General features: G+C 33.6%; 1 protein-coding gene across 1 annotated transcript; it reads left to right on the forward strand.

Annotated features, from left to right (window-relative positions):
* The first annotated feature begins 2,787 nt into the window (after positions 1-2,787).
* LOC133334575 (integrin beta-nu-like) lies at positions 2,788-25,852 on the forward strand. The gene is made up of 8 exons (XM_061542888.1): positions 2,788-2,863; positions 14,143-14,219; positions 19,353-19,542; positions 22,851-23,601; positions 23,805-24,000; positions 24,061-24,236; positions 24,859-25,427; positions 25,489-25,852. Exons 1-8 carry the CDS (start codon positions 2,788-2,790, stop codon positions 25,848-25,850), a joined length of 2,397 nt encoding a protein of 798 aa, XP_061398872.1. The 3' UTR covers positions 25,851-25,852.
* The last annotated feature ends 761 nt before the right edge of the window (positions 25,853-26,613 follow it).

Genomic DNA, 26,613 nt, shown 5'->3' on the forward strand with positions numbered 1-26,613 from the left:
TAAAGAATATTTTTCAAGGGCCAACTGAGGCGTGGATTTATTAAAGAATATTTTTCAAGGGCCAACTGAGGCGTGGATTTATTAAAGAATATTTTTCAAGGGCCAACTGAGGCGTGGATTTATTAAAGAATATTTTTCAAGGGCCAACTGAGGCGTGGATTTATTAAAGAATATTTTTCAAGGGCCAACTGAGGCGTGGATTTATTAAAGAATATTTTTCAAGGGCCAACTGAGGCGTGGATTTATTAAAGAATATTTTTCAAGGGCCAACTGAGGCGTGGATTTATTAAAGAATATTTTTCAAGGGCCAACTGAGGCGTGGATTTATTAAAGAATATTTTTCAAGGGCCAACTGAGGCGTGGATTTATTAAAGAATATTTTTCAAGGGCCAACTGAGGCGTGGATTTATTAAAGAATATTTTTCAAGGGCCAACTGAGGCGTGGATTTATTAAAGAATATTTTTAAAGAATAAGGGCCAACTGAGGCGTGGATTTATTAAAGAATATTTTTCAAGGGCCAACTGAGGCGTGGATTTATTAAAGAATATTTTTCAAGGGCCAACTGAGGCGTGGATTTATTAAAGAATATTTTTCAAGGGCCAACTGAGGCGTGGATTTATTAAAGAATATTTTTCAAGGGCCAACTGAGGCGTGGATTTATTAAAGAATATTTTTCAAGGGCCAACTGAGGCGTGGATTTATTAAAGAATATTTTTCAAGGGCCAACTGAGGCGTGGATTTATTAAAGAATATTTTTCAAGGGCCAACTGAGGCGTGGATTTATTAAAGAATATTTTTCAAGGGCCAACTGAGGCGTGGATTTATTAAAGAATATTTTTCAAGGGCCAACTGAGGCGTGGATTTATTAAAGAATATTTTTCAAGGGCCAACTGAGGCGTGGATTTATTAAAGAATATTTTTCAAGGGCCAACTGAGGCGTGGATTTATTAAAGAATATTTTTCAAGGGCCAACTGAGGCGTGGATTTATTAAAGAATATTTTTCAAGGGCCAACTGAGGCGTGGATTTATTAAAGAATATTTTTCAAGGGCCAACTGAGGCGTGGATTTATTAAAGAATATTTTTCAAGGGCCAACTGAGGCGTGGATTTATTAAAGAATATTTTTCAAGGGCCAACTGAGGCGTGGATTTATTAAAGAATATTTTTCAAGGGCCAACTGAGGCGTGGATTTATTAAAGAATATTTTTCAAGGGCCAACTGAGGCGTGGATTTATTAAAGAATTTTTCAAGGGCCAACTGAGGCGTGGATTTATTAAAGAATATTTTTCAAGGGCCAACTGAGGCGTGGATTTATTAAAGAATATTTTTCAAGGGCCAACTGAGGCGTGGATTTATTAAAGAATATTTTTCAAGGGCCAACTGAGGCGTGGATTTATTAAAGAATATTTTTCAAGGGCCAACTGAGGCGTGGATTTATTAAAGAATATTTTTCAAGGGCCAACTGAGGCGTGGATTTATTAAAGAATATTTTTCAAGGGCCAACTGAGGCGTGGATTTATTAAAGAATATTTTTCAAGGGCCAACTGAGGCGTGGATTTATTAAAGAATATTTTTCAAGGGCCAACTGAGGCGTGGATTTATTAAAGAATATTTTTCAAGGGCCAACTGAGGCGTGGATTTATTAAAGAATATTTTTCAAGGGCCAACTGAGGCGTGGATTTATTAAAGAATATTTTTCAAGGGCCAACTGAGGCGTGGATTTATTAAAGAATATTTTTCAAGGGCCAACTGAGGCGTGGATTTATTAAAGAATATTTTTCAAGGGCCAACTGAGGCGTGGATTTATTAAAGAATATTTTTCAAGGGCCAACTGAGGCGTGGATTTATTAAAGAATATTTTTCAAGGGCCAACTGAGGCGTGGATTTATTAAAGAATATTTTTCAAGGGCCAACTGAGGCGTGGATTTATTAAAGAATATTTTTCAAGGGCCAACTGAGGCGTGGATTTATTAAAGAATATTTTTCAAGGGCCAACTGAGGCGTGGATTTATTAAAGAATATTTTTCAAGGGCCAACTGAGGCGTGGATTTATTAAAGAATATTTTTCAAGGGCCAACTGAGGCGTGGATTTATTAAAGAATATTTTTCAAGGGCCAACTGAGGCGTGGATTTATTAAAGAATATTTTTCAAGGGCCAACTGAGGCGTGGATTTATTAAGAAATATTTTTCAATAAAAGGGCCAACTGATTTTGCGTGGATTTATTAAAAATATTTTTTAAAAATCCACGCCAACCCACATATCAAGGATCCCAAGAAATATTTTTTTAAAAATCCACGCCTAGTTGTGATGATGGTCCTTGAAGAAATATTCTTTAAAAATCCACGCCTAGTTGTGATGATGGTCCTTGAAGAAATATTCTTTAAAAATCCACGCCTAGTTGTGATGATGGTCCTTGAAGAAATATTCTTTAAAAACCCACGCCTAGTTGTGATGATGGTCCTTGAAGAAATCTTCTTTAAAAATCCGCGCCTAAAGTTCTGACTATCCTTCAAAATATCCCTAAAAAGTCCTTGTTTATGTTTCTCTTGGCCATTTAAGTAATTTTTTATAAAATATCCTACAGTGCAGGGCATTTAAAAAAAAAACGATTTAAAACGTTAAACAATTCATCTTTCCTTTTGGTGTTTTCTTTGAATGTTTGTGACACAGCAACGAATGAAATATATTTGTAATAACCCAACAAAAACAACAACGACAATAACGCCGACACTAAAACACAACTATTAAGGAAATTTGGAACAAAACTTGGAGTGAAAACGAAAAATGCCATCAGCACCACAAAATGTTCATCATTATCAAAAGAAAGAAGAAGAAAAACAACAGCAACAAAAGTATGGTCGTTTGTCGTCGTCGACGTTGTCCTTCTGGCGGCTTGGATAGATGGTGGTAAAAAGTAAAAGCAAAATGAACGGTAATAACTTCTGGGGGGCAAACAACAAAACAAAGCCAAACTGCAATTCGTACAGAGAAGTCCCCCCCTCACCCCTCGAGCAACAGACATAGATTGAGGCTGTGCAGTAGCTGCAGCAATAAGGACAAGAAATGAGTAAACAAATTTTATGAGCGAATTATTTTCTTCTTCTTCGTTCTTTTTGAGAAAATAAGCAGTTGTTTGTTTGTTGTTGAGGGGAGGGGAGTGGAGATGCAAACTATAAATAATCATCTCAACGAAAATTATAAATTGCTGCAAAAATATGAAATTATTTATGTTTGTGCGAGTGTGTTTGAGAGTGTTTTGTAGACCATTCAAAGCAATACCACCACAGCAGATTTATTTGTTGCTTTCTCCGATGGCCATCTCCTAAATGCCAAACACTTAGCGCCAATCTGGAACAAAAACTTTGAGGCAATGTAGACAAAAAATGGAAAAGAAAATTGGTGTGTGAATGCCATTTGTTTTGTAGTGCTTCTGCATTCTATGGGAGTTTTTTGTTTGTTTTTGGATTAGTTTTATTATAGTTTGCAATATAATATTTTGGATCGAGATGTTAAAATGAGTAGATATAAGGTCAGTTGGAATATCGACCAGTACATTGATACATTAATTGCGAATTCAAATATTTTTAACCACTTTACAAGAACACTTTTCATACCCAAGATGGAAATGCTTTGTTAACCACTTTAATTTGTAAGGAATAAAACTGCTTTTATTTGGATAATGTTACTTGAAGAATATTTTTTAAAAAGTCCAAGCCTATGTGATGATAGTCCTTGAAGAAATATTCTTTAAAAATTGTGGCTCTTTATTTTTGTAAGAGCCAAATTTTTCAAGAAGGACTAATAAAGTACGTGGATTTTTAAAGGACCAATCAAGGGTTTTTTCAAGGACCAACAAAGGCGTGGATTTTTAAAGAATATTTTTTCGAAGGACCAACCAAGGCGTGGATTTTTTAAAGAATATTTTTTCAAGCCCTAACCAAGGCGTGGTTTTTTAAAGAATATTTTTCAGGGGTCTATAAAGGGCGTGGATTTTTAAAGAATATATTTCATGGTTCTACAAAGGGCGTACCTTATATAAAGCGAATAATATAACCTGAGCGTAATTCTGAAGACCTCCGCAAACCATGGACTGAGGGTATATATCTATCGGCAAAATCGACTGACACTTTTTCACTTTTTTTATTTAATTTTGATTACATTACAATACATTTTTCTAGTAAGAAACTTGTTCTTATAAATGGCGAAGGCAAACATTATTTTCTCGAAATTAGTGGAAATGTTTAGTCCCTGTTGTTGTAGAATTTTTTTTTCATATCCTTGGTGCTGTTTAAAAAGGATCACTATTCACTGCTGTGTCCCATGGGTCATTATTCTGAATCTCGTCCGTATGATGCTTTGAAAATATTGAGTAGTACACATTAATTCTCAAACAATCTACTTTCTTTGATATTTCGGAAAAAGTAAGGTCGTCCTGACGGTATTGAACAACAAATCTTAGAAATATTGGATTAGAGTGTTAGACTCGCGTTAATTTGTGGGAGTAGTAATATTATATATTTTTAAATGGTAAATTAAAATATTTATTGTGTAAAATGTATTTCATCAGTTCGAAATTTGCGCTGTAATAAAAATAATAAACAATATCAGGTATACTGTCAGCTTCTCAGGTCTATATCCTTAAGGAGTTAAAATAGAATGAAAAATTTATAATTTTCCACATTAAAGTCAGGATCCATTTGACCCGCTAAATATTGACCGATTATCAAGACTGCCATGATTAGTCCTTAGTCTGATTCCCTTCTCCGTGTACAATTAATGTACCTTCCACCATGAGGATAACATTCAAAATGTTGTCAAATTAATGGAGGGCAAAAGGAGAAAACTAGCATCTTCAATATACAGAAAAAGAGGTGAGAACAAGGAATATAACAAAGTGGAGAACAATAGCGATCATTTTGAGTAGTGACATTTGAGAACTAATGAGAATACATATTACAGACAATTCGGTTGAAAAAATGTATTAAAATTTCCTATAATACCAACATGGGTCAATATTAATAGTTTATAGTACAGTAATGTGGGAGTACCTTTATATTGGGCCTACATTCAAACAAGGTTCAATAATACAGAATTTTAGAACAATGATATGCTATAAAATTAGAACCCAAAATACAAAATTATTACCAATTCGTTTGAAAAAGTGTCCAAAATGTGGACCACCATTTTCTTTTTTTTTTGATATTGTGGGCGTAACAACGGTAAAAAATAAAAACAAATTGTTTTCACAGCATGGTAGATTTGTTGGCTAATTATATTCCAGGTCAAAAATTATATATATTTGTCCATAAAAATGTTATTGCATTATATTTCAAAAAACTCTAAACTGCAAATAAAAATAACTTGGCGGGTAATGTGGACCAGTATGTGTGGGTAATGAGGATCAGTAAGTTAAAGGTAGGTTGTGGATTAATTGTGATAAATTTCAATTTATTGCACTCTTGGGTAACAATGAATGCAAAAATATATGGGTCCATGTTTTGGAATAGCCCCCATTTAAGGGTACCACCCCATTTGCGGTATTTTGAAGGTCCTTGCTTCATTATCCAACCGAGGCACCTATAATTTCGGATATCGAGTTTTCAGAGGATAGAATACCTCCTCGCATATTAAATGCGCCCTTGTTTCGAACTCGTCCTCATGAAAATGTCCCACTTTTTTATAGTGGTCCACATTACCCGACATTGAATATTTTTATTTAAAAATAATTATCGGCTTCAAAAATGAATAAAAATTTAAAAATAACCGAAAGTAATTACAGATAAACGTGTATTTTTGTTAAAGAAAACAAGAAAACCACATAACCTCTTTATATTCGAGAAAAACAAAATGTTCGACTATTTTACAAAATCGTTCGACTATTGTGCTAAAAAATTTTCAAATCACACTTTTACAATCAGAGCTACATTTTCACCTACTAAATTTTCAACATTGCAATTATTTATTAAAAACCAAGTTTGATGTTTGTTTTCACTAATTAGGAAAACATTTATCAAGGCGGCATTGGCATATTTCAAGCATTTTCTTAGATATGGGGGGTGGTCCACATTTGACGCATGGTCCACATTACCAGAAGTTACTCTATTGTGCGGTCTCCGGTGAATATTTCGAGGTGTTGCAAACGGAATTACAAAATTAAGTATACTTGACCTTATGATAGAGGATATAATTAAAAAATTAAAATTATATTTAAATGGAAAAATTAAATGTTTGTAGTTTTACACTGGATAAGCATGAAAACAGCTGGACAATACTGTCAAATCCAGACAGGCTTTCACAAATAATATAATAAGTTTTTGATCGATTTCATGTTCTAAATATTTAACCAATCATTACTAAAAAACACCCCAAATGTCTGCTTTGACTCAAAAAGAACCTACATACAAAATTTCGTAATGATTGGTCCATAACTGTTGACAGACGGACGGACGTACTAGTGGGTCTATAACCAATATTTCGCGGCATTACAAACCATTGGGGTTACACAACAGCTAGAACATCGAAAATTATGACCCAAGTCAATGCAATTTTGTAGATTGGATTCCATTTAAAAATTGCAGAAAATATTGTGGATATTAACCTGTCTGCTAAACAGAATTTATTCATTAATTTACACTTACCTTTAAATTTGTAAATCCTATACGTGACAGGTTCATTGATTTCGAAGACAACCAGAACTGTAACCGAAAAGAAAACAACAACAAATTAGAAATTAAAATAAAAGTTACTTGATAAAGAAGAAATAAACAACAAAACAAATAATACCGCAGAAAAACATGCAGTACAGCGATGCTGCTAAATGTAATATTCACACGTCTGATGTTGTTATAGTAGCAGCGCTGCAGCAGCAGATGGCAAGACTATGGTTGGTTAATTTTTTTTTAGGCATATATTTAAAACTAGATACTACTACTGTCAAAATGCAAAATCAATCAAAAAATTCTAATTTGATTTAAATTTGATTTTTCTTTTGAAATTACCATTCATTTAATTTGGAATAATTATGACAGACAAAATTCAAAATAACTGTTTACAAACTTACTTTTCAGTTGCCGGCAATAAATTTCCTGTTTATTTAATGTTCCTTGAGTTTTTTGCTAAATATCCACGCAAATATAACTGATATGTTTAATTCACTAATAACATCGTAATTTTTTATCACTAATATTATTTAAATATTTTAAAATTCATGCAATTCTTCTTTAAATAATCTATTTGCTTTGTTTTTTATTTACGCGCACAATAATGTCCACGCATTTTGTTGTTATTCCACTAATATCGCTGCAGCAGAGCCTGAAGAGAGACGTTAGCATTTATCCACCGCTGCTCTCTGGGAGTTAACCATGAATGCACATGTTTTGGGGAGAAGAGAAGCTACGGTCTTCTTTATTCTCTGTTTTTATATTTTGCACAAAACCAACAACAATGAATGCCACAACAGAGAGTTACCTTTTGGGGAGTCTCTGGCTGTCTCCAACGAAGTGCTTCATAGACACAACAAACGAATTGAGAAAAAAACCACGACGATAAACACTAAACAACACGACACACACACGCACGAACACACACAAACACGGTAAATGCAAGAAAATGCGACTTCTTTAGGTGGATTCTATTTAGATATGAAGTCTATGATTTTAGGCAAATAATTTCACAATTTTTTAAATATTTTTTTCAACAATAATAAATTTTTGTAGGCATTTGACACTTCTTCCATTGATTAATAATGTATTTACCGAAAACTAAATGAGCCCGAGACTACCACAACAACTTTTTTCTGTTGTTGACTACCGTTTCTTTTTTGCTGTTCTCTCTCACCACTTGCGTCTGATTGGGGAAAATTCACTTGTTTGCCAGCCGACTGATATTTTGATTGGGTTTTCTTCGCTATTTTCTAACACATTCACTTGATTTTTCTATTTATTTCATATCACTGTAGTCTTGCACATAATTTTCACTTAAAATCCGACAATAATTTAGAATATTTTCCGCGTTATTTGCATTTGCACTTGCAACGAATTTTTTACGCGCTACCACCACCGCACAATTTTTTGCGACTAACAAATGCCGACAAATTCCTTTATTTTGCTTTGTTTTGTTTATTCGTCCTGTGTTAGAGTTCAGTGTTGGTAAACGTCGTTTTGTTGACTAAGGGGTGACGATAACAAAAACTCCAATTGGAAGTCTGGTTGTTATCGTTTGCTATTGGAATTTCAATTAAATGTGAATCGGAAAGTGCGGGCTATTATTATTAATTTATTTTTTTGAATTCTAGAGGAAGTAGTTGTGATGGGAATTTGAGCGATTAAAATGGACGGTTTGAAGCGCTTGCAACCAGATCAATTTACGAATGAGTCAATATGGGTATCATCATATCCTCCAGCACAAGGTGGAGTGTATATTAAATTTATCATTCCGTTTGTAACACCTCAAAATATTCTCCGGAAACCCCCATAAAATACCAACAAATAAGGATCGACAGAAAACCTTTCATTTGGGATTCTACATGAATAATTTACGCCCATAAAAAGTGCGTCTGCCATCTGTTGTTTATGTTGAGGTCTATAATTTTAATTCTTCCTAGGTTACGTCGATTACAATGTTATCGATATATTTCTGTCATTCCACCCTCCTCAAACTTGAGTATGAATGAAGCATATCTTCAGGCGCAAGTGTTTGGTGCGTGTATGCGGTGATTGAAAGCATTCTAGTACCATAGATAACAACCAGACACAAATAATTTGCAGTTCACACATTTTACGTCAGGGGGAGCTAGGATAGAAGATTCCCCAGATAACATCTAATCTAATTAAAAAAAAATATTCTCTAAAAAATCCATGCATTGAAAAATTTGTTTAAGACTTAAAAAAAACACTCTTTAAACAACGCACGCCTTGAAAAAAATTAAGACTTAAAAAAATAATATTTAATAACCCACGACTTGAAAAAATTAGTTTAGGTCTTATAGCCTAGACAGACGACAGCCTTAATTTGCATTAACAGCCTTAATTCAAATTTATTTGTACATTATCCTCATTTTTATGTGTTGTAAATGCACAAAATCAAACTGAATTTATACTGAATTAAACAATTTCAATATGGCAATGCTGTAGAAAATAAATTGATTATTGTCAAATTTGTTTACGTCTTTGAAAAAAGAAATTAGAAATAAAGGCAAAATACAAAATTCCCTCGAGTTGGGCGCTGTTTTATCATCCTGTCTGTCGTGTATCGTTTTCATAAAGATGTAATCCTAAAAAATATTGTAAAAATGTCAATATTTTCCTCTTACACACAGACAAACAATAGTTTTGAAACAAATCAACTGGTTCATAAATGCAGAAACTCTCGTCTGTCAGGGGTAAATATTAATTCAAATTAAGAACTATTTAATGCAAATTAAGGCTGTCGTCTGTCTTTGGTATTAAAAACATAAACTTTAAAAAACCCACTCTTTGAAGAATATTATTAATATTAATATTAAAAAAATAATGTTCAAAAACCCAGGACTTGTAAAAATTTGTTTAAGACTTAAAAAAATAATATTGCAAACATTTTTTAAGATTAAACAAAATTTAAAAAACCCATGGTTCGAAAAAAAATTTTTTAAGACTTAAAAAATCAATTTTTATAAAGCCATAGCGTACAAAGAAAATTTGTAAGACTTAAAAAAATAATATTTATAAAACCCAAGCCTCGAATTATTTTTTTATTACTTAAAAAAATCCAAGCCTTGTCTAAGGCCTTTTCAAAAAAATACTTTAAAAAATACACGCCTTGGCTAAAGCGTTTTTAAAAAAATACTTTAAAAAATCCACGCCTTGTCTAAAGCGTTTTTAAAAAAATACTTTAAAAAATCCACGCCTTATCTAAAGCGTTTTTAAAAAATACTTTAAAAAATCCACGCCTTGTCTAAGGCCTTTTCAAAAAAATACTTCAAAAAATCCACGCATTGTCTAAGGCCTTTTCAAAAAAATACTTTAAAAAATCCACGCCTTATCTAAAGCGTTTTTAAAAAATACTTTAAAAAATCCACGCCTTATCTAAAGCGTTTTTAAAAAATACTTTAAAAAATCCGCGCCTTGTCTGAGGCCTTTTCAAAAAAATACTTCAAAAAATCCACGCCTTGTCTAAGGCCTTTTCAAAAAAATACTTTAAAAAATCCACGCCTTGTCTAAGGCCTTTTCAAAAAAAATTTTAAAAAATCCGCGCCTTGTCTGAGGCCTTTTCAAAAAAATACTTCAAAAAATCCACGCCTTGGTAAGGCCTTTTCAAAAAAATACTTTAAAAAATCCACGCCTTGTCTAAGGCCTTTTCAAAAAAATACTTTAAAAAATCCACGCCTTGTCTAAGGCCTTTTCAAAAAAATACTTTAAAAAATCCGAAAAATACTTTAAAAAATCCCCGCCTTATCTAAGGCCTTTTCAAAAAAATACTTTAAAAAATCCACGCCTTGTGTAATGCCTTTTCAAAAAAAATACTTTAAAAAATCCAAGCCTTGTCTAATGCCTTTTCAAAAATATTCTTTAAAAAATCCACGTCTTGTCTAAGGCCTTTTCAAAAAAAATACTTTAAAAAATCCACGCCTTGTCTAAGGCCTTTTCAAAAAAATACTTTAAAAAATCCATGCCTTGTCTAAGGCCTTTTCAAAAAAATACTTTAAAAAATCCGAAAAATACTTTAAAAAATCCCCGCCTTGTCTAAGGCCTTTTCAAAAAAAATACTTTAAAAAATCCACGCCTTGTCTAAGGCCTTTTCAAAAAAAGGCCTTTTTAAAAAATCCGAAAAATACTTTAAAAAATCCCCGCCTTGTCTAAGGCCTTTTCAAAAAAAATACTTTAAAAAATCCACGCCTTGTCTAAGGCCTTTTCAAAAAAAGGCCTTTTTAAAAAATCCCCGCCTTGTCTAAGGCCTTTTCAAAAAAATACTTTAAAAAATCCACGCCTTGTCTAAGGCCTTTTCAAAAAAATACTTTAAAAAATCCGAAAAATAATTTAAAAAATCCCCGCCTTGTCTAAGGCCTTTTCAAAAATATTCTTTAAAAAATCCACCCCTTGTCTAAGGTGCTTTCAAAAATTTTCTTTAAAAAAATCCACACCTTGTCTAAGGTGCTTTCAAAAATATTCTTTAAAAAATCCACGATCTATCTAAGGCTCTAGAAAAATATTCTTTAAAAAATCCACGCTTTGTCTAAGGCCTATTGAAAAATATTCTTTAAAAAATCCACGCTTTGTCTAAAGCCTATTCAAAAATATTATTTAAAAAATCCACGCTTTGTCTAAAGCCTATTCAAAAATATTCTTTAAAAATCTACGCTTTGTCTAAGGCCTTTTCAAAAAAATACTTTAAAAATCCACGCCTTGTCTAAGGCCTTTTCAAAAACATTCTTTAAAAAATCCACGCCTTGTCTAAGGCCTTTTCGAAAAATATTCTTTAAAAAATCCACGCCTTGTCTAAGGCCTTTTCGAAAAATATTCTTTAAAAAATCCACGCCTTGTCTAAGGCCTTTTCGAAAAATATTCTTTAAAAAATCCACGCATTGTCTAAGGCCTTTTCAAAAAAATACTTTAAAAAATCCACGCCTTATCTAAAGCGTTTTTAAAAAATACTTTAAAAAATCCACGCCTTATCTAAAGCGTTTTTAAAAAATACTTTAAAAAATCCGCGCCTTGTCTGAGGCCTTTTCAAAAAAATACTTCAAAAAATCCACGCCTTGTCTAAGGCCTTTTCAAAAAAATACTTTAAAAAATCCACGCCTTGTCTAAGGCCTTTTCAAAAAAAATTTTAAAAAATCCGCGCCTTGTCTGAGGCCTTTTCAAAAAAATACTTCAAAAAATCCACGCCTTGGTAAGGCCTTTTCAAAAAAATACTTTAAAAAATCCACGCCTTGTCTAAGGCCTTTTCAAAAAAATACTTTAAAAAATCCACGCCTTGTCTAAGGCCTTTTCAAAAAAATACTTTAAAAAATCCGAAAAATACTTTAAAAAATCCCCGCCTTATCTAAGGCCTTTTCAAAAAAATACTTTAAAAAATCCACGCCTTGTGTAATGCCTTTTCAAAAAAAATACTTTAAAAAATCCAAGCCTTGTATAATGCCTTTTCAAAAATATTCTTTAAAAAATCCACGTCTTGTCTAAGGCCTTTTCAAAAAAAATACTTTAAAAAATCCACGCCTTGTCTAAGGCCTTTTCAAAAAAATACTTTAAAAAATCCACGCCTTGTCTAAGGCCTTTTCAAAAAAATACTTTAAAAAATCCGAAAAATACTTTAAAAAATCCCCGCCTTGTCTAAGGCCTTTTCAAAAAAAATACTTTAAAAAATCCACGCCTTGTCTAAGGCCTTTTCAAAAAAAGGCCTTTTTAAAAAATCCGAAAAATACTTTAAAAAATCCCCGCCTTGTCTAAGGCCTTTTCAAAAAAAATACTTTAAAAAATCCACGCCTTGTCTAAGGCCTTTTCAAAAAAAGGCCTTTTTAAAAAATCCCCGCCTTGTCTAAGGCCTTTTCAAAAAAATACTTTAAAAAATCCACGCCTTGTCTAAGGCCTTTTCAAAAAAATACTTTAAAAAATCCGAAAAATAATTTAAAAAATCCCCGCCTTGTCTAAGGCCTTTTCAAAAATATTCTTTAAAAAATCCACCCCTTGTCTAAGGTGCTTTCAAAAATTTTCTTTAAAAAAATCCACACCTTGTCTAAGGTGCTTTCAAAAATATTCTTTAAAAAATCCACGATCTATCTAAGGCTCTAGAAAAATATTCTTTAAAAAATCCACGCTTTGTCTAAGGCCTATTGAAAAATATTCTTTAAAAAATCCACGCTTTGTCTAAAGCCTATTCAAAAATATTATTTAAAAAATCCACGCTTTGTCTAAAGCCTATTCAAAAATATTCTTTAAAAATCTACGCTTTGTCTAAGGCCTTTTCAAAAAAATACTTTAAAAATCCACGCCTTGTCTAAGGCCTTTTCAAAAACATTCTTTAAAAAATCCACGCCTTGTCTAAGGCCTTTTCGAACAATATTCTTTAAAAAATCCACGCCTTGTCTAAGGCCTTTTCGAAAAATATTCTTTAAAAAATCCACGCCTTGTCTAAGGCCTTTTCGAAAAATATTCTTTAAAAAATCCACGCCTTGTCTAAGGCCTTTTCGAAAAATATTCTTTAAAAAATCCACGCCTTGATATGGCCTTGAAAAAATATTCACGCCTACAGAGATCTATGATAAAATGTTTTTAAAAGTTGCACTCTCTTTGAGAGAAATTTTTAAATACTGATTGATATTATAACAACTAAATGTAACGTCTTTTTCGATTCAGAAAAACAAATATTTAATTTCCAATGAATTATCGAAATTACATTCATTATTTCACCTCTTTGCTATCCACTACGTGCTCGACAATGCTTTGTATGCTCCAACTGCAAGCAACACAACCCCTTTTGTCACTCGTTGGTTTTTCTCTTAACCCCCCGGCTCAACGAAAAAAATTCATAATTTCAAACGAAACGAAATTCTCCGTTTGTTTATCAAAGTTTTGATAAGCAAAGAACGAACAACAATAACAACAACCAAATTCTAGCAATAGAACAACACAAACCCCACTCACGCAAAAAACGAAAAAAACGAAAAAAATAAAACAAAAACTAAAAAGTATTATTAACAATTTCCAATGGGTGGTGAGTGTTGCGGTATGGTCGTTGTCGGTCGCTCAGTTCGGTTAAAATAATGGTAACGTGAGCATGGCTATTATGCCACCTAGCCGTGTTAATTAAGAACGCTAATATGTGCCGCGACACTATGTGGAGTTTTTGTTTGACTAAACAACAATAAAATAATATAAAGTCGGAAATAAACAACAACAATAGTAATAACAACAACAACAACGAGAGAAAAATAATATTTATGAATCAAATGAAATAAGAATTAAAAAATAAAAATAGAAGCAAAATGTGTGAATTATATAAATTTGTGATATTTTTTTACATAATTTGTTTAAATGTGGTTGTAATTAAATCAGGTGTGTGTTTGTGTGATTGAATTTGATTTTTATTATGAAAAAAATAAATTTTATTATAAAATTTAAAATAATAAAAAAATATGTTGGTGCTTTTGTTTTCATTCATATTCAGATAACCCTTGCATGTTCGAGGATACCTGTGAACGATGTTTAAGTGCTGACATATCCTGCGCTTGGTGCACGGATAAGGTAATAGTGAAGTGACAACTGAATGTGGTATGATAAGTCGGATGAAAAATGAAGTGAAATAAAAATTTTAGCCCGGTAAAAACACCTTAAAATATATTGAAAGTTGATAAGCAAAAGAAATCAAAAGTGTATATAGACGAAAACCGGGAACAAATTATTTTCAATATCAACACCCGATTTTAATTCATAAAATTTAACATTTCGTAGCGATAAAGAAAATTATGACGTTGGTATATATCAACCAGTGAGCGGAGCAGTATAGTCGGACGGAGCCGACCATATGATACCCTACACAACTTCCACGAAAATCTATCTTTCTGTGATTCCATATTCTGAGCTTGGGCAATATTTCGTGATATTTGCACCTTTAGACCGACTAGAGGTCAATAAATATGACTAATATTCAGCAAATCTAATTACTTGTTCAGATTCCCTTCCCCGTCGATATAGTTGTGATGTTCGGAGACTCAAAAAAACATAAAAAAGTTTTCGTTTCACTTCATCTCAATATTATTATCTGAACATCATCGAAAATTATAGGCGTTGTCATTGACCGTACCTGGATCCTAATGGAAAATTTCAAAGCGAACAGCGCTATATTTCCGCCCTCTAGTGTGGTAATAGGTTACAAAATAATATATGAATACGTAAGCACCTCTAAATATTTAAGAGCAATTCCCACATCCGAGTACCTAGGACAATATAATTGGTATCAATGTAAAGGACAACTACTCCTCTTGGATATACTATCAACTTCTCGAGTCATTTCATCTTTACCAAAAACAATAGTCTTCATTGGCCAGAACCCATCATACATGCAAAATTTCGTGAAGATTGGTCCACAACTGTGGCCTGTATCGTATTTACAAATTATAATGGACAGACGGACTCAGCTAGTCGATATGACAATCGGTTTACTTAAAGGTGAGTCTAGGACAAATATTTCGCTGTGTTACAAACTCTTGGAGCTGCACAAAGCTATAATACCCTGACAACATAGTTGTGTATAATAATATTTTTCAGGAACCAACAGAAACGTGGTTTATTCAGTGATTCAATGAATGGTAACACTAGGACAATTGTTTCAAAAAAAAAAAACATTTTTTCAGGGGCAAACAGAAACTGTCTTTTTCAAGGACAAAAATCAACGCGAATTTTGTTAAGCATAATTTGTATGAAGTTCTATTTTTCAAAGACCGAAAGAAATGTAAATTTCGGGTTCTTGGAATGCGAAAAATGTCAACTCTTTTCTCGGCTGATCTGACATTCCGTATTCTTAGAGGGTAAAACATGTCTGCAGACAATTGTTGATATATGCTTTAACCCATTGACATAGGACGATGGGGTAAAAGTAATTGGAGGCGATCGAAACTTACAAATATCGATTTCTCGTCTTTAGGGATCCTATATAAAGTCTTTTGAGGGACTTTTTTTAACTGTATTTGGATTTCAAAAAATGTCGTCTTGTGGTAATAACTTTAAAGACGAAGAACACGTACGAGGACTTAATATAGAAAAATATTCCTCGTATTGTCTAGAAACATCAACATTTATAGCCAAAAGAAGACCATCACCACGCCTCAGTTGGTGATGAAATTTGGAAGAAATTTTCATTAAAAATCGACGCCTCAGTTATTGATGGTCTTGGAAGAAATTTTCCTTAAAAATCGACGCCTCAGTTGGTGGTGGTCTTGGAAGAAATTTTTCTTAAAAATCGACTCCTCTGTTGGTGATGATCTTGGAAGAAATTTTCTTTAAAAATCGACGCCTCAGTTGGTGATAGTCTTGGAAGAAATTTTCTTTAAAAATCGACGCCTCAGTTGGTGACGGTCTTGGAAGAAATTTTTCTTAAAAATCTACGCCTCAGTAGGTGATGATCTTGGAAGAAATTTTCTTTAAAAATCGACGCCTCAGTTGGTGATAGTCTTGGAAGAAATTTTCTTTAAAAATCGACGCCTCAGTTGGTGATGGACTTGGAAGAAATTTTTCTTAAAAATCGACGCCTCAGTTGGTGATGATCTTGGAAGAAATATTCTTTAAAAATCCACGCCTGATTTGGTGATGGTCTTGGAAGAAAATTTCTTTAAAAAAATTTGAAGAACCAAAATCCATCCAATTTTTTTTTTCTATCGTCTAAAATGTATAGTAATATAATAGTAGGGAGTAAATAACTGTTACAACCCGCCTAATTTGGTCACACGTAAAATACGCAAGACCTGGATCTTTAGGTATTTTCTTAGGTTTCGTAAACGTGACAGTGTTCATCCGGTAGATGCCACTATGCCTTGAATCCATGTAGGTGAAGAGGTCCTCACGTCTTTCCCGACGACTTGTATTACAATTTTCCCAGCCCGATTTACTCTCACACGCTTTTAAAAACGTCCGCCCGTCCGTCTGGGCGGCTGGTACGCACGATAACTTTCAAAGGAAGTAACCGATTTCATCCAAACTTTGCACCGTAATATTTCTGTCAAACTAAGTTCAAAAAAATATGGGGAATATCGGTACACTCCTCCCCCACAAAATGGTCTAAATTGTGAAAAAATCGAATATTAAGCTATTATTTTTACCAAGCTTAGATCAAGTTCGAAGATGGTATCCATTGGTCTACTTCTTTTAGTACCTCTCCCACAAACGGACAAAATATTCAATATTTATAAATCCTATTTCAGGGGAATGGAATGTCCGAATTGTACAAACTTAGCACAACCTATTATCTTTACCAAGCCTAAATCAATTCCGAAGATGGGATCCATTGGGCCACTTCTTATTGTATCTGCCTCTCACAAAGGTAAAGGGTAAAATCTGATTTCACATTTGTAATAAGTGGCCATAGTGTGTTTAAAAATAATTTGATTAATTCAACTTTTGATAAAATCAACGGCCGTTTTCGATTCACCCTATTAAATTGTGACATTTTTCTTGCAGAATAGTAAACAGCGTCCTCGAACCCCGTATATGTGATATTTACTTATCTCATAAACCCACTGACCACATCTCTGGATTTCTAGCCCATACACTATTTTATTATTAAGAATATTTTTGAGGACGAACAACCATCGATTTTATAAAGATTTTCTTACTAGAGCGTATTTTTCAAAGAATATTTGATTAAAGAACCAACAAGCGCGATTTATAGAATATTTTTCCAAAAACCAACAGAAGATTTTAGTAGAACATTTTTGTAATTAGCAATGTTGGGAATCTGAAAAAAATCCACGTTGGCCCGATTTATTGGAAAAAAATTATGTTGGACTTTTAGTCTCTAAGATGTTCACGCAAGGGTCTGCTGGTCTCAGAAATATCCTATAATGTCCGTATTAATATCATTTAGGACGAAATATATTCAACAAAGGTATATTCGTTAAATATTCCGCAGCGTATTTCAGTACCACAATATGTGTCTTGTTCGAACATATCATCGTTTTATTTGTTATATCATAAAATGAATTCTTACAATTTTGTTAACGTTTTGGTATAGCCACTATATAAAGGTCGGATTCCAATTTAAGTAAGGGAATTTTCATACCTAAGTGGCTGTAACTTGTCATATCTTGGCATATAATTCGAGGCTGGAAAAACATCTGCGCTCTTCCCGTCCATTGGAATCGGAATTTTTAATGGAGGTTAATTATATCCTTCACTGTGGTACAGGGTATTATGTCTTTGTGCATATGTTTGTAACAGGCAAAAGGAATCGAGATAGACCCATGGTTCCTTTTGAGAATATGCATAGAATCACTTTCTGAGTCGATTTATGCATGTGCGTCCGTATGTCCGTCTGTCTGTCCATGTTAAATTGTAAACAAAGTACAGGTCGCATTTATGATCCGAATTGGATGAAATTTGGCATAGGTCACTTATTTGGCCCAAGGACGAATCCTATTGAAATTGGGAAAAATCGGATTTCGTCCGATTTAATGTATATGGTGTACCAAAGTCCCTATATATCTTTCGATTTGCACGAAATTTGGCATAGCGTAATGAATAGGGTCTATAATGATGTGTGTTAAGTTTCCTGAAAATCAGTCCAGATTTAGATATAGCTCCAATATATATTTTCGCCCGATTTAAGGTAAATGGTGCACCAAAGTCCCTATATATCTTTTGATTGGTGCGAAATTTGGCACAGCGTACTGTATTGAGACTATAATGATGTCTGCCAAGTTTTCTGAAAATCGGTTCAGTTTTAGATATAGCTCCCATATATATTTTCGTCCAATTTAATGTAAATGGTGTACCAAAGTCCCTATATATATATATATATCTTTCGATTTGCACGAAATTTGGCATAGCGTAATGAATAAGGTCTAGAATGAAGTGTGTTAAGTTTCTGCAAAACCGGTATAGATATAGTTCCCATATATATTTTCGTCCGATTTAATGCAAATGGTGTACCAAAGTCCCTTCCGATTTCATCGAAATTTGGTATAGCGTAATTAATTAGGTCTAGAATGATGTGTGTTAAGTTTCCTACTTTCCTTCCTGCCTTTTTTTGTTTTGTTTTTCGAGAACTTTTTCGATAAAGTAGTAGTGCTTGCCCTCATTATCCCGCATTATCCAATCGAATTGGCTATAATTAGGTATTCCAGATTTCTATTTAACCAAACAACTTCTTGCCAGAAAATATTCATATGTTTTTTACATAACTTCCAGCCCAGTATTCAAAATCTGATTTTCTGAAATTTGGTATTTTATTTTCTCCGATCCTATATAGATTTTTAAAGACATAGTCCTCATATAAAGGTCTCAACTCAACTCAACTTTTTACTGTCAAGTCTAAATATTAAATTCACAATAATGGATTTTGACAGCAAACTTGAGAGGCAGCTGATACGCTGCAGTACGAGACATTGGTCCCAACTAATGTTTGGCCCGGCCGAACCTAATCCCTTTTTACTTTATTGATTATGCTGGAGTTCAAAACTTTCTCGCGGAGGTATAAACCAAATTTTTGTTTCTGAGTTATCAGGAGTAGAGTTCGATTGTATACATGTGTCAAGTTAATAACTCTGTTTACATTGAATTTTTGTCACCGACTTATCATACCACTATCCTCGTGCAATACCACATTTCGCCATCGATTGATATCGTAATCACCGAACAAACCTAACATTTGATCTAATCTAACAGCTATTTGAGTTACGTTATCGCTGCCTTAATCGCACCCAACTATTAGAGCATGGCTGTCGACCTGATTTTATTTACGAAAATGAACCGGAGTTTCACACTCTCATCGATGCACCCCTTAAGGATTATGAGTTGAGCAATAATCGAGCGGTGCAAGTACAGCCGCAACGGGTCTACGTGAAGTTGGTGAAATGTAAGTAAAAGTAATTTGGAACAATATATACAATATAAATATATACATATTTTTCTCAGAATATAGAATTTTTTTGAAGTGCAATTTTATTGTATAGATTTTTTTTTATTCATAAATTGTAAAGGTTTTAGAATTTTTTTAATAAAAATCATGCATTTGAGGTCTGAGGTACTATTTAAAACAAATAACAATAAAACAATGAATGTAAATTGCTTTGTTGATTGACACCGTCAGTCAGTCCGTCCGTCAGTCGTCACTTTGGCTATAAATCATCAATAAATAAAAAAAATCATTTGCCCACACCATCATTATGAGTCAATGAATAGAATGACTGTTCATTGCAAAGACGTGCAGCCGGTCGGTCGCTAATTACAAAAATACATAATTCGATATATTTTTAATTATGAAATTGTTGTTGTCTTTTTTATAGAAAATTTGTATTTCGAAATTGCAAAATACCTAAGTTTACTCTCTTTTTCAAACAAATGAGGCTCAGCTCTAGGGGAATTTGTAGATAAGACCCCTAGAATGTTATCTAATATTTTTTTGTTGGTTTGGTTCGGAGGAGCTACCTTGTTATGTAGTATTTGCTGATAGTAGTTGTTGTATAGATTTTATTTACGGTAGGTTGTTATCAGAGTTAGTTTTTCGGGGGTGCTATAGTCCCACTTTTTATTCAGTTATTCTACCTTCTTTTTTATAGAAATGAGGTTTGTTTTGGATCGAGTTCCTATGTCTATTTATTTGTTATTGTTGTTATTTGTATTTCTGTTGTTGTCGGTTAAAACAATACCTACCGTTCCATTCCGTTGCCATGTCTGACTGTTCGTGTTCATGTTCTTGTCATTCTCAATGTTGTGTTTTATTGTTGTCGTTGTTGTTGATGATCAGAGAGCTGAGATTGTGCGGTATTTATGTCACCTATTAATTTGACATTTGTTTGTTTACATTTCTGATTAAGTTGGATATAATTTTGACACTTCTTTTTTTGTTTTGTTTTGATTATTGTTTTGAATCACACATAGAAACGATGTTTGTAATAGGGAGCTGATGAGAGGGACGGGAAGGGGGTCTAGAAATGTAGCAAATAATTACCATGATTAGAAATCTTATCAGATAATGAGAAAAAAGTGTAGTAAGCATTTTTTGTTAATTAATGTACATATGTGGAAGATTTGTATTCATTAAGGGGAAATGTTGGGGTTATTAAATGTTTCTTTTTGCAAATTATAAAAAAATGGACCTGCGGAACTATGCGAATTTTAATAAATTCAAGCCTTGGTAGGTTATTAAAAATATTTTTTACTAAATCCCCCAAGTTTCGGAAGGTCTATAAACATTTTCCTTAAAATATTATTTTTAAATCCACAGTCCCTAGTGATCCTTGAAAAAATATATGGTCTGTTTCCGTACTGCAAGAACCTACTAGATTTTACTATTTCTTTCGATATCATAAAGGAAAATTCGTTATCGTAGTAAAAAGTTGTAGATTCTTGCAGTTCGGGAACAGACCGATATTATAAAAAAGTTCTTGCCTCCAATGGTTTTAAAAAAAATATTTTTAAACAATCCAGGTTGAGAATGGTCTAGAAAATAAATAGTAAATATTTTATTTTTAATATCCAAGCACCGAATGATCTTGGAAAGAATGTGTTTTAAAACATCCAAACATAAATTTGGCCTAGAATATTTTTTAAACAACCAAGTCCTGAAAAAAATATTTTTTAAATAATCCACGCTTTGAATGGTCCTTAAAAAAATTTTCTTTAAAATATCCACGCTTTGAATGGTCCTTAAAAATTTTTTCTTTAAAAAATCCACGCTTTGAATGGTCCTTAAAAAATTTTTCTTTAAAAAATCCACGCTTCTTGGTCGGATGGTCCTTACAAAATTGTTCTTTAAAAATCCACGCTTTGAATGGTCCATAATAAATCCACGCTTCTTGGTCGGATGGTCCTTACAAAATTTTTCTTTAAAAAATCCATGCTTTGAATGGTCCTTAAAAGTCCTCGCTTCTTGGTCGAATGGTCCTTACAAAATTTTTCTTTAAAAAATCCACGCATTAAAAAATCCACGCTTCTTGGTCGGATGGTCCTTAAAAAAATTTTCTTTAAAAAATCCACGCTCCCTGGTCGGATGGTCCTTAAAAAAATTTTCTTTAAAAAATCCACGCTTCTTGGTCGGATGGTCCTTAAAAAAATTTTCTTTAAAAAATCCACGCTCCTTGGTCGGATGGTCCTTAAAAAAATTTTCTTTAAAAAATTTTTCTTTAAAAAATCCGCGCTTCTTGGTCGGGTGGTCCTCTTTAAAAAATCCACGCTTCTTGGTCGGATGGTCCTCAAACAATTTTTCTTTAAAAACACACTTTAAACCAGTGATCGGATCAGTAAAGTCGGACGGGGCCGACCATATGATATCCTACATAACTATCACGATGTTCGGACCATCCCGTAAATATTAATCGATCTTTACCAAAAACAATAGGGGTCTCCATTGGGCAGAACATGCAAAATTTCGAGAAGATTGGTCCATAACTGTGGCATGTATCGTGTTTACAAATTATAATGGACAGACGGACACACATGTATTGATCGTCGAGATATGACGATCGGTATACTTAAAGGTGGGTCAAAGCTATATTATAGCCCTGACAACATAGTTGTGTAGGGTATAAAAATCCACATTTTTAATAGTCAGTGAAAAATATTTTTTTGTAATCATCGCCTTAAGTAGCCTTTAAAAATTCTGCGCCTCGAATAATCCTTGAAAAATTTTTCTTTAAAAAATGCGACCTTTAAAAAAAAATAAAATATCTGCGCTTCAAATAGTCCTTAAAAAGAATTGCCCTCAATCCTTGAAAATACATTCTATAAAAAATACACTCCTCAGATAGCCTTTAAAATATTCATTAAAAAATGTACGCCTTAGATAGCCTTTGAAAACTATTTTTTAAAAAAAGTGCGCCACAAATAGTCCTTGAAAAAATATTCTTTAAAAAATCCACGCCTCTGTTGGTCCTTGTAAAAACATTCTATAAAAAATCCACGCCTCAGATAGTCCCTGAAAATATTTTTTAAAAATCCTTGCCTCAGTAGTACTTGAAATTTTTTTTAAATTCTGCGCCTCAAATAGTCCTTGAAAATTTTTTTTTTTAAATCCCCGCCTTTATTGATCCTCATTTGTTTTTAATACCGACCCTTTATTGACCCTTCAAAATATGTTTATTTAAACGACGGGTCTATTGGCCATCAAAAGTTAAGACTCCTCGTTTTGAAAATAATGTCTTATATTTCCATCCTTTATTTCAGCTCACCCGGAACGCATCAAACTCTCCTATCGTCCAGCACGCAATAATCCCTTAGACTTATACGTACTTATGGATCTCACCTGGACAATGAAAGATGATCGTGAAACACTAGTCAAACTCGGCTACGAGTTAGCAACCACGCTACGGAACCTAACCTCCAACTATCGTTTGGGTTTTGGCAGCTTTGCCGATAAACCAGAAATGCCAATGATAATGCCACAGCTGAAAGAAAACCCCTGTGCCAAAGAGCGTCAAGTATGTGAACCCACCTATGGTTACCGGCATCATTTAGCCCTAACGGAGGATGAAAAACGTTTTGTTAGTTCGGTTAATGCGAGTAAAGTTACGGGAAATCTGGATAATCTTGAGGGTGGTCTAGATGCCCTTATGCAAGTTTTGGTGTGCCCAAAGGAAATCGGTTGGAAGGAAGAGGCCCGTAAAGTGGTTATTTTGGTTACGGATGGTTTTATGCATTTTGCCGGTGATGGTCTACTGGCCGGAATAACCAAGAAGAATGACAAAAAATGTCATTTGAATAGTGAGGGAGAATATTTGGGTTCATTAGTCTATGATTACCCATCGTTGGAGGAAATCTATCGTGAGCTATTGAAACGGAAGATAAGTGTCATCTTTGCGGTGACGGAAGATGTAGTGCCGACATATCGGGAATTTAGTTCGCTGATGAAGGAAATCAGTAATGTGGAGATATTGAGTGCCGATTCATCGAATATTTTGGAATTGATTAAGAAGAGGTAAGAAGAGACCATGGAGAGGAGGAAGAATGTAGAATGGATCCTATTCTGGGTTAGACTGTGGTCTAGACGAATGGAATTTTTTCGATAAGAGTCTAGAAATATATTAATCGCCTCCAGGCCAAATCAGAAGTTCTTATTTCGAAATCAAATAAATCGATGTACTAGAGCTTGAGATTTTAATTAAATCCTTCCCTTTGCAGTTATGAAAGTTTTATCAAGAGAACCCAGTTTTCGGACAACAGCCCCGATTTCATAAAAGTGGAATATGAAACAGATTGTGGTGGCCAATTCCCAACGCTGGTGAAACGCAATTACTGCAACGATGTGGCCCAGGGCACCACTGTCGATTTTTATATCAACTTGACCCTAACAGATTTTCCCAAAAATGGGGTCTATGTAAGTGCTCGAACTTTCAATTAATTATTTGGGTTAATTATTTGTTACTTGATTTTTCAGAATCACAAAATCCGCATTGAGGAGTCCGCTTTAAATGACTTCATGGAAATTGAGGTCGAAATTCAAAAACCCTGCCCCTGTGTCGAGGAAGCTGATCCCAATGATGAATACTCACGTTTTCAGTGTAATGAAAATGGTTATCTGCAGTGTGGCATGTGCCAGTGTGATGCAGCATGGTAAGATTATCGAAACGATATTGACCCTTGAAAAATATTCCTTAAAAAATCCACGTCTCTTATTGACCCTTGAAAAATATTCTTTAAAAAATCCACGCCTCTTATTGACCCTTGAAAAAATATTCTTTAAAAAATCTACGCCTCTTATTGACCCTTGAAAAAATATTCTTTAAAAAATCCACGCCTCTTATTGACCTTTGAAAAAATATTCTTTAAAAAATCCACGCCTCTTATTGACCCTTGAAAAAATATTCTTTAAAAAATCCACGCCTCTTATTGACCCTTGAAAAAATATTCTTTAAAAAATCCACGCCTCTTATTGACCCTTGAAAAAATATTCTTTAAAAAATCCACGCCTCTTATTGACCCTTGAAAAAATATTCTTTAAAAAATCCACGCCTCTTATTGACCCTTGAAAAAATATTCTTTAAAAAATCCACGCCTCTTATTGACCCTTGAAAAATATTCTTTAAAAAATCCACGTCTCTTATTGACCCTTTAAAAATATCCTTTAAAAAATCCACGCCTCTTATTGACCCTTGAAAAATATCCTTTAAAAAATCCACGACTCTTATTGACCCTTGAAAAATAATCTTTAAAAAATCGACAATTTTATTTTTAGGACCGGAACATTTTGTACCTGCCCCACGGACGCCACAAATGCCACCAGCACCGATGCCATTGAACGTCTGTGTCGTAAACCCTACGATACTTTACACCCAGAAGATCTGGGTCCTGTGTGTTCGAATCGTGGTGAATGTGATTGTGGAACCTGTTATTGTTTCCCTGGATATGAGGGCAAATTTTGTGAATGCCCGGAATGTGATGTCGATTGTGATCTGGAGCGGGCGGAATGTGTCTGCGGTCAGTGTGTGTGTAAATATGGTTGGTCTGGCAATCGGTGTAATTGTAAAGAGAGTACAGATGGATGTATTGGACCAATGGGTGAAATATGTTCGGATCGGGGATATTGTGAATGTGGCAGTTGTGTCTGCGACGAACCATATGTGGGCAGATTTTGTGAAATCGGTTCGGAGACCGATAATAAATTTTGTACATTCTTTGAGCCATGTGTTAGCTGTTTGATTGAGGAGAAGACGGCAACGGGTAGGTGTGGCAATGTAACGGATATTTGTGGGAAGTTGGAGAAACATGAAAGGTTTACCACGGTTTATGTCAATGAGGAGTTGGGTAAGTACCACCATAGCAGAAATTTAAGATCCATATTCACAATTTTTTTATTTCTTTTCAGATATCGAAAATCGCTGCTTGGCCCGCGTGGAAAATGAATTTGGCATTAAATGTGATCATTATTTCACTTATAAAATAATGGATCACTTGGAAAATTATCTGCTAATACAAATCAATACTTGTGAACCGCTGAATTATATGGCTGTTATTGGTTTCGTATCGGTGGCCACATTTATTTTAGGCCTCATTATCATCTGCATTATATGGGGTTGTATACGGGCCAAAGATGCCCGAGAATATGCCCGTTTCGAGGCAGATAAGAAAAATAGTTATTTGATGGAAAGTCCCATCTATAAGGATCCAGTTCGAAAGTATGTTGTACCCAAAGAAATTAATCGCAAACAAAGCAATCCATTTTTGTAGTTAAGAGAACAAATATTAATTAGATTTTAAGGAATTAAAAAAAATGAAATGACAATAAGTATTTAATAAAGTATTTGTATGAAGATGTGTATTATATTTGCCACTCAAAATAATTGTATTAAGTTTTCATTTATTGTAAGACGAGAAATAAATAAAACAACGCTTTTTTTGTTCGTCGGTACTGCCTACGGATATATACCCACAGCCTAGGTCTACGAAATTATACGCAGTTTTTTTTTATTAAGGTATGTATTTTTTATCAAAGAGTGTACCATCTGTAGAGAGCTATCAGAGAAGGTTGCCCTATAGACTCCATCATTAGATCTAAATTAGGTTTCGTAAAATATTACGATCATTACCCATTAAAAAGTTATAAAGAAATTGACGGTGATTTTTTTTAACAGGGCAACACTGGCAAACACTTGTGGGCACCGCCATCTATTGCATGAGTAGATACAAAAACCAATCATCCAAAATGAAATGTACATAATTGTTCGTCATAACTTTTGACCTATTGTCATATGAAAGGTAACATTTTATAGTTTCAGTATTCAATATTTTACATTTTGATTTTGAATTGTAGTATTGAATTTTCCTTTAATACAAATCATTCGCTGCTCGTAGTAAAGTAGACTATTTACACATTCATATGACAACAATTTTGTAGAGATGCAATTATCCATTCAAGAGTTATACGCTTCGAATGTTGGACTCGAAAAACATATGTGTCTGATTTCAATCATATCCATCAATAGATGGCGCT

The sequence above is a fragment of the Musca vetustissima genome, unplaced genomic scaffold (genome assembly GCF_032173495.1).
Source record: "Musca vetustissima isolate MV318-11 ecotype Yass unplaced genomic scaffold, APGP_CSIRO_Mvet_v1 utg44677, whole genome shotgun sequence".
Classification (NCBI taxonomy): Eukaryota; Metazoa; Arthropoda; class Insecta; order Diptera; family Muscidae; genus Musca; species Musca vetustissima.